Source organism: Neolamprologus brichardi, chromosome 9 (assembly GCF_056152115.1).
Source record: "Neolamprologus brichardi isolate AB-2024 chromosome 9, ASM5615211v1, whole genome shotgun sequence".
NCBI classification, from domain to species: Eukaryota; Metazoa; Chordata; class Actinopteri; order Cichliformes; family Cichlidae; genus Neolamprologus; species Neolamprologus brichardi.
This window is the reverse complement of record NC_142112.1, coordinates 20,735,852-20,751,729: the sequence shown is the minus strand read 5'-3', so window position 1 is coordinate 20,751,729 and position 15,878 is coordinate 20,735,852. Positions and strand designations below refer to the sequence as shown.

At 41.5% G+C, this 15,878-nt stretch overlaps 1 protein-coding gene across 2 annotated transcripts in view; it reads left to right on the top strand.

Moving 5' to 3' along the window:
- pola1 (polymerase (DNA directed), alpha 1) overlaps nucleotides 1-15,878 on the top strand; it is a 60,307-nt gene that overhangs the window by 11,448 nt on the left and 32,981 nt on the right. For both annotated transcript variants that reach the window (XM_087846099.1, XM_087846098.1), the window contains exons 26-32: nucleotides 707-829; nucleotides 14,274-14,306; nucleotides 14,632-14,724; nucleotides 14,830-15,035; nucleotides 15,147-15,279; nucleotides 15,417-15,548; nucleotides 15,649-15,823. In XM_087846099.1, the coding sequence (XP_087702225.1) occupies nucleotides 707-829; nucleotides 14,274-14,306; nucleotides 14,632-14,724; nucleotides 14,830-15,035; nucleotides 15,147-15,279; nucleotides 15,417-15,548; nucleotides 15,649-15,823 (895 nt within the window). The remainder of the gene's footprint in view (nucleotides 1-706; nucleotides 830-14,273; nucleotides 14,307-14,631; nucleotides 14,725-14,829; nucleotides 15,036-15,146; nucleotides 15,280-15,416; nucleotides 15,549-15,648; nucleotides 15,824-15,878) is intronic.

The window sequence follows — 15,878 nt, the reverse complement described above, 5'->3', positions numbered from 1 at the left end:
ATGTGACGTCTTTCGTGAATGAAGTCTTTTTTCCATTGGTACCTACACGGATCGACTCACCACGGTTTTCCATTAGTTCATAGTACCTGGTACCCCCTGCTCTGACAGGGCTCCAAAGCGATCCGAGCAGGTACTAAAATGCGACGTCATCAGACTCGTAAACAAGACGCCACTGATCAGCCAATCAGTGGCGTCTTTTTTACGAAATTCAAAACCACTCCAGCAACGAGGGAAATGGCTACAAGAAACAACGCTGTGGTCCCCAAGTCGGACGAAAAGTCACAGACGGAGCAGCAGGTTTATCGTCGCCTCGATGTCCACCTTTGTTATAGCGTTCGTGTCGCATACTAATTACGTCACGGGATGCTCAGACGTGTTGCTATAACAACAACCAAGCACATTAGGTGGTATTCAATTGTTATGCAAAACCAGACTATCCGAGTCAAGCCCTGGCAAGTTGATCCAAGTAGGTACTAATGGAAAGGGGGCTGAAGTTGCACACATACTCAATAAATGAAAAACGATGTGTAATAATATATAAAAATCAGTGCAGTGTATAAAACAGTGTACCCAAGAAATGGCAGAAACAGACTGATTGACAGTGCCACACCATATCATATCAGATTAATTGAATCTGTTGTTGAATATTTTGCTGCGCTGCACTTATTTTAGCCGGTTTTCCCATTGGAATATTTTTGTCCCTCAGTACGACATCCGTCAGAAGGCTCTGAAGCTGACTGCTAACAGTATGTATGGTTGCCTGGGATTCAGCTACAGCCGCTTTTACGCCAAGCCACTTGCTGCCCTGGTTACACACAAGGGTAGGGAGGTGAGTACACAAACACACTGCTGACTTTGTAGGCTATGTGGACCCCGAGCGTTTTAGCTGTAAAGCTTTGTTTTTTAGAGCAGTATCTGGATCTATAAAAGGGATCAAAGCTTTTGGTTGGCATCAAATACACTGAGACTGATTAAATACAAGTTTATCCTACTTTCTTTTGAAAAGTGTAAAAAAACAGTCCAACATTCATCCACAAGAGGGCACTGCTACATTATATTCAGCACTGTGCAACACTCCTTACTCTGGCCTATTTTCTTTGACTTGTCATTTGTTTTCTGCTTTATCCTGACTCACATTTGTTTCTACAAATGTCTTTGTTTCTCCCACACCCTGTGCCCTTTTCTGTCTCCCAAATATGATTACATCTTCAATTTCATTTAGTCAGAATAAGAGACTTGCCTTATTTTCAGTGATATCAGTGACACTATGCAAGTATTTTCCAATAACAGAATGCCACGGGCACTCTTGAATCTAACACTCTCCATTTAAAGTCTCATTGTGTAAGCACTTCTTTCAACACACAAATGGAATGACAGGGGCATGCACGCTCAATAAATTGGTGCAAAGCAGCATGTGTACTGCATGACATAAACAGCTAAAGCTGGTATTGTAACTGAACACCCCACACACACATGAGCACACACTCACACTCTCCCACTATGTCAGTGGTAGTACTCGTGTTCATTTAATGAGCTCTAACAGTACAAGTCCTCAGCAGAGGCATCAGGCTTTGCCTCAGGGGAGTCCTTCATTAAGATCCCCTTACACACTCATTGTGCTCCCTAATAGAGGGCAGGGCAGTAACTCACTGTGCGTGTTTGTTATTTTGTCAGTCCGTTTGGGCCTCCAGTCATGCTTGTTGTTCAGCTGACAGAGCTACATTGTTAAAGTTGTGTATTGGATTTGCTGCTGCAGGTGGGAGTTTCTGTCCCTCAACACTTCACCGCTTATATCTTGTAGTTTGTATTTATCAACAGCCTGAGGTAGATGGGTTCATTTACATTTGTACCTCCTGCTTGCTTTACATAATCCGGGAAGCATCACCATTCTCGTGTAAGGAGTAGACTAGATTTCCATTATTCGAAGGCTTTGCTCTTGCCCGTGTTGCTAGATTTAGAAGCCCTAATTTAATCATGTGGAATAGACTTACAGCTAGCAGCTATTTTCACAACCTTTCTTGTTGATTTATTTGTTGTATAAAAACTGAAACCTCAAAGTTATTTATCACAGGAGGGCCAGAAATCCAAATTTAGTTGGAGAAAATGCTGACACAGATGTCACCATTAATGAGTCACATTAAGATAGTTATATGCTACACTTTCAAGCTGATCACTCTGCTGGTGCCTGGAAGTAAGAAGGTTTCACTAGAACAGATTAGATCGGGTACGTAGAATACAGATACTGATGGTCCAATGTCCCTGAAGGAGTTCGCATCATACATAATGGGATTATACATATCTAACCAAGGCTGTATTAAAAACCTGTGAAGCATAAGTGGTGTAACAGTAAAATGATGCAGCTGGATCTCTTTTGTAATGGTGGGACTGGAAGGGTGTGAAATTGACCTTGCTTTTGAAAAAGTCTAAGAACAACTGATGTGTATATAAAATATATTTTTTGTTGTTGTTGTTTTTGTTTTTTGTGCTTCATGAACAAAACATTTTCATCATGTCCGCACAGAAATGGAACATTTTTGTTGCCCATTATCCATAGCATGCTAACAGGATTACCATTAAGAGCTGAGCAGACATCATCCCAATCTATATCTGAATCTGGGACTCCTTTGCCCCCATATGGAGCTCACACTGACGGTGCCGAGTCCTTGTTATGGTCAGTATAAAAGATGGAGGTAGCTACAGTGATTGGTTTCTGAAGCCTTGAAGAGTGTTTTCATTTCGAATGCAGGTTTATTTTTATTTATTTTTATTCTTTTATCCGGAAGCTATGTCCATGTTTAATACTGTTTGTGGTACTTGGTGCAGATGGCTGTATCCTCAGTGTTGAGAAGAGGGCAGGGTGTAGATTAGGTTTGGTCGACTAACCCGTTTGCCACGGAATATCGAACCCTCCTCGAGGCCTGGTGCAAGCCATGCGCGTCTGCCCCAGGCTTCTTCCACCTGTCCTATCAAAATAAAGCATAAAAACATAAATTACTGTTATTAAATAGTCGCTTGGTTACCTGATTTTTACCTGATTTTCTGTTGCAGTTACTCCTCAATGAAATGATTATTCCTTAATTAGTATTATTAATAATTATTGCTCTAATTAGTATGTTCAGCGGTAAATGGACTTGTTCTTATGTAGCGCTTTTCTACTCTACTCAAAGCGTTTTATACAACACGCCTCAGTCACCCCAGCACTTTTTTCTTCCTAAGTGGTGCTTTCTAACATTCACATTTTCATGAACGCATCAGAGGAGCAACTTGAGGTTCTGTATCTTACTTAGACATGCAGCCAGGTATTGAACGGCCCACCTTTCAGTTAGTAAAGGCCCTACATCCTGAGCTACAGCCACCCAAGTATGAAGTCAACCTCCAAGCCTCACAATGTGACACAAATACATTTGCCAGGATCAAATACTTTACTACTCTACAGTTATAATGTTCAGCAACTGTGTAAGGATAAGTCTTTATACAGAAAGTTATACTGGTGGTATGTCTCATTAGACTGCATTGGGTTTATCAAGGTGTACTTAATAATGTGTCAGCTGAGTGTTGATACTAATAGTGATTCAGATGCTTTGCAGGTTTGTTGGAAACTAAAATTTCCTCCAAAGTTTTCTAAAACTTCTCAAGTTGTCCTGTGTGGCGAGGAGGCTGTAAGCAAATTGGATTTAGAGTGACGCGACAAATTGGAGAGACGTGCGTCAAAAAGGTCATCAGTCAGTGTGCGGTGTACACACACGTACCTCGGCTTGCTGATGAAGCAGGAGATCCCACTTCACACAATCTCAGTGTTTTGTTTACTTTGTATCTATGATCCTACCACAACTCTATTTATATAGCAGTTTGTGTGTTTGGAGAGCGCGTGGCTTCAGCACCAGCCCGCTGATAATAAGGCAATATGTTGTGGAGGATATTCTTTGAAATTTACTTTTTGACAGTTTTATTTGTATATAAATGTGTGTGTGTGTATAAATCTTATAGCATCTAAAATAAGATTGTTGTAGGACAGTTTTTTCCAGCACTTGAGCATCATATGCTCTCTGGCTCGTCAAGGAAAAGCAGCAGATCAGCAGTAGTACGAACCAAATGTGTCTGTTTTACTGAATTGTACAGAGTCCTAAAGTTAACAGGAGGCAAGCCGAGTAGTTCTCGGTAGTTTCCGACTGCAGCGAGCCAGAAAAGCCAGCTGGCATTTATAACTGGGTTTCTAGTGTATTTGTGGGCATTGCCATTTGCACTCCCACCCCCATTTTAATCGTCACATTTGCACTCCACTTTCATCTCATGATTTAGGAGGCTTTTTATTTTTGTAATTGTAACATGTACACTGATCACCACTCTGTCCACAGTGTAAATCCACCCTCCTCTCGCGCCCCTGCGTGCGTTCCCTTCATCTGTTTGGATGAGTGTCCAGAGTGAATGTTCATGTGTTCTCTGTATTTATTGATTGGCCCGGCTCTCATCTTTCTCTCGCTCTCGTTTTAAAATGAGGCCTAACCCCCCCAGTGTGGCCGGATGGCTCAGGCTGCAGGCCACGGCAGTGTCTCAGCCCTGGGCTTAGATGGGAGTTGACAGACCCTTGGCTGTGGACCTTCTGATCAAATTTGCCAACTTAAGAGGGGAAAGCCCCCCACTTACCTCTCCTCCTGATTCTTGTGTGTCTTCCTTGGGTATGTCTTCTATCTTGTGTGTGTGTGTGTGCGCGCCCGCCCGCCCGCATGTGTTACTACCCATCTGTGTGTGCGTGCACAAGTGCTACTGGCCGAACTCTGCCCTTTGTCGGGAGCATTTGTTGTGGCCCTGTTCTGTCCTGGTATGTGTGGGTATTAAAGGGGGGGATGATGGGTATTAAGAGGAAGGTGAAGGTTTAGGATTACACAGTCAAGGGTCCTCCACAGATTGATGTCCCCCTCAATCCCTCAGCGTTATTTCGGGTTCTTTTGTATGTTCGCCAGAGAGCATTTGGGTGCAGAGAAATGGTTGTATGACACAGACAGACAGCTTGCACACATGTGATTTGTTTTTTTATTTTTTGTTAATGGGTTGATAAATGCATCTGTCACACCAGAAAGATTTTTTTTTTGGCCACAGGCTGCTGGATCTCTGAATTCATCCACTAAATGAGGAGAATTTAATTTGGGGGAGGGGGGAAGGTTTCCGCAAACCTGCTTAGGGATGACGAATCAGCTGCAGGTTTAGAACAACTGGATGATTTTTTTCCGTCGTTGACCTGTTATTGTTAAAGTTTCTAGTCACTTGAAATGGCAAAGAGTCTATACTTGAATTTAATTTGTGTTTATGAAATCAGAAGCTCGCTTTTTAAAATTCTCAATTGTTTAGTTTGGCCTGCTTCTCTTGCATGATGGTGTGTTTACGTCGTCCTAATCGAGTGATGTTCACAGCGCAGGCCGAGGGAAGCTGCTTATTGTTGCGGATCGCAGATTGGTTTGACCTTTGACCCTTTTGCCTGCAAATCTGACAACCATTAGCAGGTGTGTGTCTCTCAGGATGGAGGGTGACTCCTAAAAGCCATTCTGCTGTAATTGAGTCTCTGTCCTTGTGTTTAAAAACAGCCTGACAGGAGCTCGTAGTTGACATTATTGGCTGGCATGCAGAGTGAAGATAGAAGCTGTCTTCTGTAACGGAGCTGAGGGTGCAGAGAGGTCAGAGTTTGGTTTAGGTTAAACCCTCTGCCGTACGTACGTGTGTGCAAGGGTGCATGTGCTCGTAATGAAGTCTAAGTAAATATTGTTGCCCCTGGTGTCCCTTGTTCTGCTTCTGTATCATCTCTCTTGTCTCAAGAATCACAAATCAGTTCCCAGAATTAGACACAGAAATACCTGAACCAACCTATCACGTCTCATTTGTGGTCGCATCTGTCAGACTGCATGCTCTGATGTCATGTGAGTAAATACTGTTGCCCTCATTTCTTTCATTGAGGGTTTCAGAATCACAGTGGTCATTTTTACATTTCCCTGACTTAGACATAAGAATACTTAAGCCTGCCTACGCCGCCGGTGCGTTTGGGGAAATGAGGGCTGCGATGTTTCCATGATCCTGTAGTCCTCTTAAAGAGTGGGCTTTTCTCTTGATGGGAGTGGACTTAACAAATAGTCACATGGGAGCAGCGCTGCTATTCTGGCATCAATAGCGTGTCTGAGGGCGGACGGTGGACGGCGCAGGGGCTTAGAGTTTAAACGGCGACTTCGTAACACCTGCTAATGAGGCCATGTGAGAATGAGCTTATGACAGAGATTATAATTGATAATGGATTCATCTGGCGTGCATTTGTATTTATTTGTTTACTTTATAACTTTATTTTGAAAAGTTCTATATAAATACTAATAAACTAAATAAAGGTATGTTTTCTTTCAGAATTATTTATTCTATGGATTTTGTTCCCACATGAACATGTTTTATGAGTGAGCAGCTATTTAAATTTTAAATAAAGAAGAACCACATTTTGAGTCTTTGCAAACGCAGCTTTTAACATTTTAAAAAAGATTAACTTCAGTAACTGTTAGCACAAGTTTTTAAAATTCATTTTAGTGACTTTGTTCTAAATCAATGGCAGCCATACTGAGTAATAATTAGTATTAATAATAGTAGTAAATAATTCATAATAACAATACTAAATCATCAATAATTATAGTGACTGACCCCCAAAAAGAGCATTACTATTTACCCTGTGGAGTGAGTTGAATTTATTTATAGTGTTAGCTTTCAGTGATTAGTAAAACCAGATATTTGAGATTAAATCATCATTGATTTAACATTTTATTGCATGCCAGTGCTTTTTTCCCCTTTTTTTCTCCTTTGCTTTGCTTTTTGGGAACCATTTTTTTCTCAAATTCACTCCCCACCAACCAGTGGCATATTTAGTTGAGTACTTCGACGGTCTAGCATCTTTCAAAAGTTAGTAAGTCCCTCTGACTGTTCCTTTATTCCTCAGGCACTCACTCTATTCGATAGAGCCATAGATTTGATTTGGCGTAGATTTCAAAAACATGAATAATCATTTAAATTCATGATAATTATGATTTAATTATTGGCCACAAGAATTTTCACTTCTTTTTTTGTCTCCGTGACAGCTGTATTGCACCCCCATTTAAAAAAATAAAATAAATAAAAGTAATAAAAAGTCTGGCTTCGCTGCTGCTGTTGTGTATCTGCCATTATATTGCTTATTTACTTGACAACGTATTAAAAACTTGGCTGCGAAAATGCAGTGACATACCAGGATGCGTCTTTTCCTGCTATTAAAGTACAGTATTATAATTGAGCGGACAGCAGGAGGATTGTTGTCATTGTTGAGTTATTTTCAATCAGTGTCGGCGTTTGTGATCTTGGCCGGTTGTATTAAATCAGTCACAGCTTTACAACAGATTGACCTTCCCGATGGCAGACATGAGAACACAGCTATGGCATCTGCCAGGACAGGTGTGTGTGTATGTGTGTGTTGTGCTCTGTGCTCGTGAATTTCATGCGTGCAAGTGAAATCATTTTAGTGAAAGACGGGCTTTCGGTCTCTGTGGGTGTGTACGGAGGTGTGTGCAGATATAACTTCACGGTAGCAGAAGAGAGCCTGTAAATCTTTTATGCATCTTTGCGTGTGCGAGGCTGTGTTCGTGAAAGAGTTTTGCGAACGTGTGTGTGTGTGTGTGTGCGTGCGTGCGTGTGCTCAAGTGCCTTGTGGACATGTTGTGTGTATGTCACCCCGCCACCCCCCAGCTCTGACAGTGGTGTGTTCCTCCACAGGTGCTATTTCAGTCGACCGACTGTCATCCCAAAATGCTTTTCAGCTGAGTGCTTTTCAAAACAATCGCCACTGGTGCCCCAGACTCTTTTTACAAGGGCCCTCTGCTACACAGAGGTTTAACATGCCGCTTCTGATCTGCTGATCAGCAGAAGGATGTATGTGGTGTGTATGTGTGTGTGCCAGAGTTCAAGATGTAATGATAATGGGGGGGTGGGGGGCTCGCGCATTTATCTTTTGTCTTTACTGCTGCCTTTCAGTCTGCAAACCACTCATCACTCAACCAAGCAGGTCAGTTAAGACTAATATTCTTATTAAAATGACAGCCTGGCAAAAGACAAAAGATATTTTGATGAGAAGTGTATGAGTGTGACGGTTGGGGGGGGGTAGTGGATTCAAATAAAGAATACACGAGATTGACGTGACAACAAGACATGTAAGGCCCTAATAGATGAGGCCAACAAAAAGCTGAGCAACAGCTGGGAAAAGGAGGATATCACAACAAGGCTGAACCACTCATCAATTAGCATGACAGGGTGCAATAACGCACAGCTAATGGGTACAGCTCGTGTGCAGGCACACAGGTGCCCATGCAAAGACATGAGGCGCTGTTAAAAGCACTAAATGAAAAGGGAATTACAAGCTGTGAAAAGTCAAGTCAAAGACGGTGGGAAAATGCAGCTTTTACAGTGAGATATTAGGACGTGTATTAAAAAGTGTAGCTGGGTTTGTGTTAAGCGGCTCTGTAAAAATATTCAGTCTGAAATCCATTGCTCCCTTTTAAACTTTGATTTAAAGTCTGAGTTTTATTCAGCTGGACGGGAGGTGTTATTTCCCTTAGACTTTGCCTCCTGTAGTTGTTACTCCTGGTCACTTTTTTCTTTTTTCTTTTTTGGCATCTTTAAGTGCAAACTAGTGGTAGTACCACTTAACCAAAGTACATCTTCTGGAGCCCTGAAGTCTGTGTGTTCAAGGCACAAGGCAGATTTGTTGGGTACATTAGGTTTTAAAAATTAGTAGTGCAAAGGGAAAATGCCACATGGAAGCTGCATGTCAGTGTAAAACTTGTGCAGGAATACTGCACTAATGATTTAACTGCTGAATCTAAACTTGGAGCGTCTGAAAATGCTGCTGCTGCCAACTGCAGTGTCTTGACTCTGCTGCAAGTCACAGGTTTATGTTTATTGCAGGGTTTCCATTCAAGTGGGGCACACTGGTTGGATAGCAAAGCGTTGCAGATGTGTTCTTGATGGCCAGGTGAAAAATGTTGAGTTTGAGTGATCACAAAAGCTATTTTTTTAAATGATTAATTAAACTGTGGGTTTTGGAGCGTTCACCTCTTTCAGATACTAAAGTAGGACATGGTAGAAAACATTTGAGAACCATTGGTTTAGGTCAGTGCAAACCTCGCGATACCAGATGGGACTATGTAATATTCAGAATGACCATATTAATGTGGACTAAACGTCTGCAGTAGCTATGTGATTATTTCTTTCAAATCAAATGAACCAAAGCTAGGCACTCTAGGGTCGAAGACTGTGGCACATAATCTCATTGCTTTTGAAATGGCTGGTTTGAAGGCGGGGCTAGCACTGTGACCACTCAGAGCAGCGGCTGATGTTGCTGCGTACGCACAGAATAGAATATATTCTACTTATTGCAAGGTATGTCCTTTTATTTGGTATCTCAGTCCAAGGAATGCAACCTGACATGTGAGCCCTCACCTGCAATGTGGCATCAAAAGGAAGGATGAGGTGAAACTGTGATTACAAACGTGAGAAATTCAGTCTCATGTGTTCTGTCCTGATCCTTCACTTTGCAGGAGCACTTGTCAGCGAGCTGCTCAATTACTGTCCGGTCTATTTACACTGTATTAACACCAAGGAGCCGGAAAGGATGAGAGGCAGGAATGTTAGAAAATTGGTTTTATAGTGTGAGGGAAAAAGAGCGACTCGGTAATTGGAAGATTTTGAATAGATTATCTAAATTCACTTTGTAGAAAATGGTTAAACTAAGGGAAGCAGCTTCACTGGTTGCAGGTATTAAGATGGCAAAACTCAGTCAGAAGTAATGATTGTAAAAATTGAAAGAACAACTCTTATTTCGTAGCTGGAGCGAAAATGCGATCGGCGCAAAAAGCCGAGCGAGGGTACAGACTGATCCGATCAATTTGATTGATGTTAGCAGGTTAACATTAAGCACTGTGAGCCCCTCTGCTGAGTTTTTTCAGATGTTTGGCCCAGAATGAGCGTCATTCACGGTGCTGACGAGTGCAGTCATCACGGTGAAGACGTACATGCACTCTTTTTACCCCCTGGGGATGTGTGTTTGCATTGGTTCGTATAGTATGTGTATGCCGGTATGTGTTTAAAGATGAGCGCGCGTGCACACACACTGTCAGTTGCACACATTCCAGCGTCATGGTCAAACGACTTGTCTTTCACACAGTTCATTCCTTAAAGCAGTCTGTCCTGCTGGAACTGACAGCATATGGAAAACCTGTCTAAATGAGTCCACACATCAATTACATCAACGCATTCTCACCTCGCTCGCTTGTCTGTCTTTCCCACATCTCCCCATTCATCACGTCTCTGCACTTTTTATTCAGTCCGTTCCATCATTTCAGCTTCGTCTCCTGGCTCTTTCTCCTTTCAATGCTTTTATTTTGCTGTTTTGTTATTATAAAAAAAAGTATTACTGGAGATTTCAAGATGGAGTACAAAAGCCGAGTTTTGTTGATGTGATGATTGACAATGTGAGGATAATGAGCATGGCTAAGTTTCTCTAAGATGGTTCTCGTTTACTGTCTGCATCAGCAGGCCTGCATTAAAACATTGTCCTGGGCTCTGTTGGTGGGCGTGTGTTGTGCCAAGTAGCAATAAGCAATGAAATACAATCCATGGTGTCTATTTGATGACTGCATTTGTGAATTTCAAGATCTATCATACCCGGACTCTAGGGCTGCCACAAACGATTATTTTGATAGTCGACTAGTCACCGATTATTTTTGCGATTAGCCGACTAATCACATCATGCATCCATTGGACGTAAAACGTACAGCTTATTGCACCAGCATGCATCTGCTCTTATATAACTATCATTAGCTTACAGCTTTAAGTGTTTAAGGTATGTGCTAACTAAAAATAAAGACAAGATGATAGTTTATTAAATTTTAATGACTTTTGCAGATTGTTTCGGTGAAGTTTAATAAGCACCTTGCTATCTACAATATAACAGGACACCGGAGTATATTCTCGAGCATCTCACACTTCTGATAATCAGTTGTCTGCTTGATGTTTATTCAGCTGTGTAAAAACTATAACTTCAATCTCAGCCAAACCGATTTACTCAGGAACAAATAAAATACTAAAAAAAAGCCAAACAATAACATTTTTAAGTTGTCTAAGTGACTTACATTACATGTTTAACCTGAGTAGCGAAAGACGGCGGTGGGTTTGAAAAAGATTTGCCGGGAGTCCGGTGTTCTCACGGGCTCTAGTGAGCCTTGAACCTCGGCTAGCTATCGAGCTGGTGAGACGTCTGTTACCCACGTCGGAGCGCTTCTGAAAATATGTGGTGTCTTGATAAACTGAGCAGATATCTGAGCAGACACAGCTACATTCTCGCCTGAAAATATGTTAAACATTTATTTTGTGACCCAGAAAGAATAATAAGAGTAATATTAAAACTAACTAGCTGCTGCCATTGTTGACAACTTAGCTGGGCCGCGCTATGAATTCTGGGACACAGCTTCTTCTTCTTCGGGGTTTAACGGCAGCTGGCATCCTTGTACATGCAGTGCTGCCATCTTCTGTTTCAGTCCGTTATTACACTCTTAAATCCTACTACTTATTCCTGCCTCTTTTGGGATCTTACAAAGCTTCAAACGATGCGTCGACTATTAAATTAGTCATCGACGATTTTAATAGTCGACGTAATCGTGACTAGTCGACTAATCGTGGCAGCCCTACCCACTCCGTGGGTTTTTTAAAATTATTTTCCTCTTTCTTTATTCTCCTACATGTTTTGGCTGTTAGCTGGAGAACTTGAACTTCATCTTGTGATGTTTGCACTTGCTTTCTTTCAAATGGGACATTATGATGACTTATTTGATTTTTCCATTTAAGGAGTGGGAAGGTGACATTTAAGGCTTTATATGCTGGCTTTATAGACAGCTAAGGTAAATGATTGTGGTTGAGGGTTAGATTAATCAACAAAGGTTATATTTTTGTTATGTCTGTAGAAAATACAAATAAGTAAATAATATTAATGCTTTCTGTCACATTCATCTGTAAGTTCATTTGTCCTTTTTGGCAAATGAGGTCAACTCAGACTGTAAATGTGTAGAGTTGGCGAGAGAATCAAAAACATACAAAAAGAACAGTTACACAACTAATTGTGATTTTTGGCTAATGTGATGTGGACATTTCATTCTTATAAATGCTCTTTATTGTGACGCCTGTGCCTGCATTTTTTCCTGCATTGGTGTCTGAACACCATCAGGATACGTTGGGTTTTGTTTAGAAATGTTCAAGTCAACAAGCGAGGGACTAATTATCAAATTAGCATTCCTGTTGGGGTAGTTTACCTTTAGTTGCATTTGAATTTCCATGAGTTTTACTATATCATGATTTATATCCTGCTGATTTTATAGTGTATTTTTTACTTTTTTGTCATTTTCCAACTTGAATTTTAGCGTCTGATTCAAATAATTTGTCTTGAAACGGCTCCTTTGTCTGATTATGTGACACTCGCATTGTTATCTTTATTTCTGATAATCCTCAGCTTTGTAAAATCACATTACCCAAGGGAAAAAAATGTGCTGCTTCAAGTTTTACTTTTAATGATTCAAATATGGGAGGAATCTTTGCTGCAATTTCACATGCCTGCTTTGGTGCTTTTTTTTTTTTTTTTTAATTAAACAAATGGACTGTTCAGCTCAGGCACAGCTGAGTTTTTCTTACTCAAGAGCTGCTGCTCAGTGGCAGCTGTTAACAGAGGAAAATGTGTCTCGGTATACAAGGCCTGATTTTCCCTCCAAGACAGATACTTTGTTATTTGTGCAAACTTTGGTTTGCACTTTGATAACATTGTAACATTGCAAGTGTACAAAACGGTTTAGTCACATGCACATGTGCACACACCAGTGCAAGGTGCTGGCCTAGTGTCTAACCAAGGACTCCTCAGCAGATGAGCCTGAACTATCACAGCTGCTTGTTGTGGTGTTTGTGTTTAGTAGCTGGCTGTATTTGAAACATCAACCTTCAGTTATAGTGTTTCGTATAGTTAAATGTCAAAATTATTTTCAAATGCATGGAATTTTAAAAAAGGAATAAGTAAATGTGACCTTTAGTTTGACAGACTGAGCACATTTGGTGTCATCTTTACATTTTATTTTATACCTCTGAATGATCATTTCCTCTGGCTCGTTTTCTGTCGTAAATAAGCTGTCATTCACATTTTAAACCACGAATCGAGGCCTTTACTTTTGCTTTTGCAGTGTTAAAAATGTCTCAAATTAGATTTGTATTCAAGAATTATTGGAGTGGAGCACCTGTGCACTCAGTCTGAGGATTTATAAAGAGTTCTTTCATCTTCCTCTTTTCCAACCTTTCTTCTTCTGCTAAACAGGCAGGGGTCATTTTGTCTACAGCGAAATCCACTGCATAAGTGCAGAGGTGAAAAACTGTGTGTGTGTTTGTGGTAAGACCTTGACCTTGACTGCAGTCCCTAATGGAGAGGCTGTTCCCCTGAATGACTCAAACTCCCCCCGCCGTACAGCGGTATGTAGCAGCCCATAAAGCATGCTTATGGCCCACTCTGGTTTCAGGGAGTGGAAGCCCGACCCCGCCCCTTCCTCACACTCTGAAATAGCCGCGTCCTTGTCCCCACACGGAGCACAGTGCGAGTCGGGGTGTATATATGCGGCTGTGGTTGATTGAGGAGCAGATTGCTGGTGACAGGTCACACTGCGTTCCGTCCCTCCGACCCCCCCAGATTAGCGACCTGAGGTCCCCACACTGCCCTCCCTTCCTCTGGGCCCCCACCTGTTAGGATCCCTCTGCTGCTCAGAGCTTTCCTCACGCACACAGTGGTCAATCTGCATTTACAGAATTCTCTTATTTCTCCGTCAGTCAACCAGAAGGTTATAAAGGCCATTACAAGTCATTATGGTGTGTGTGTGTTGCCTGACTGTGAATTTGTGTGGGTTGAAAAGACGCCTGTCACAGCATGCTCTCATAATTGCCCTCTTAGCCAATTATCCCCCATTTAAAGCAAATCACCTGCTCTGCTCCCATGTCCACACAAATGTGTACACACACACACACACACACACACACACACACACACACACACACACACACACACACACACACACACACAATAAATAACACGGAAACTTAATATTTAATCATTTCATCTTCCTGAGTGACATGTTTGTTTACTGTGCTCGTGTTGTGTTGTTTTTGTTGTTGGCATCATTCATAGTGTTGTCTTCTCTTTTCTCCAGATTTTGATGCACACGAAAGACATGGTTCAGAAGGTCAGTCATTACCAAGTTGTTCCTGTTTAATATCTCTAATATGATATGTAATTATGTGCAGAATAACGTAAAATGTACAGGACAAATAATCCTTTTAATAATGACTTCTTTACTGGATCAGGACGCCTGGATTCTTGCATCTGTATTAAGCAGCTAAATGATAAACTTTGTGTTAAATATCATTTAATTAGCCAAATCTAACATGAGATTGTTTTAGAAATTGTGCAGTTTGATGTGTGTAATATTCACTTTATTATCCCAGTTTTAACTGTATGAATTCTTTCTTTCTTTTTGTCTCTCTCTCCTCCCCTTTTGTGTGACTCAGATGAATCTGGAAGTCATCTATGGAGATACTGACTCTATCATGATCAACACAAACAGCAAGTGTCTGGATGAAGTTTTTAAACTTGGCAATAAGGTGTGTGTGCTTTGGGTGTTTTATCAGTTTTTACATGCGCACCATGCAGTGGAGATTATAACCAGATGTTGACACTGAATCTGTGTGTTTGCACTTTGATCCCAGGTGAAGGCAGAAGTAAACAAGCTGTACAAACTATTGGAGATCGACATTGATGGTGTGTTCAAGTCTCTTTTGCTGCTGAAGAAGAAGAAGTATGCCGCCCTTGTGGTGGAACAACACGGAGAAGGACGTTTTAGCGTCAAGCAAGAGCTCAAAGGGTTGGACATCGTCCGTAGGGATTGGTGCGACCTGGCTAAGGAATGCGGCAAGTACGTTAGCATGGGAAACAGTTAGCGCGTCAGTATATGGAGCACTGGAAGCACCTTACAAAAGATTTTCATTTGTAAGGAAAAATTCATTGTCTTTATTTATTTTTCTAGCTACGTGATTGGGCAGATCCTGTCTGATCAGAGTCGTGATGTCATTGTGGAGAACATCCAGAAACACCTGGTGGAGTTGGGAGAGAAGGTGGCTAGTGGAGACATACCACTGAACCAGTATGAGATCCACAAGGTGAGGGAATCACTGTTTGTGTGTTTACTTTTCATTTGATTAAAATGAGGCTTAAGACTCTGGACATGCTGGGGGTTTTTTTTGTTTTGCCATTCCCATTCTCATCTATTACTGCTGTCTTGTCTTGACTTCACCAGGCACTGACAAAGGATCCTCAGGACTACCCTGATAAGAAAAGTCTCCCTCATGTCCACGTTGCTCTGTGGATTAACTCTCAGGGTGGTCGTCGGGTCAAAGCTGGAGATACCATCTCCTACCTCATCTGTAAAGTGTGTATCTATTAGAGAAACGGGAATATCTCATTTCTTTGTGTGTTTCAGTGATATTTCAGTACAAATACATTGGAAACGCATCTTCTTTGTCCACTAGGATGGCTCCAACCTACCAGCCAGTCAGAGAGCCTATGCTCTAGAGCAGCTCCAGAAACAGGAGAATCTCACCCTGGACACACAGTACTACCTGGCCCAGCAGGTCCACCCTGTGGTGTCTCGCATCTGCGATCCTATTGAGGGTATTGACGGTGTACTCATAGCCTCGTGGTTGGGTGAGTGAATTACAAGTTATTGCAGACCCCAGAAGTGAGTAATGTTATGCCTTAT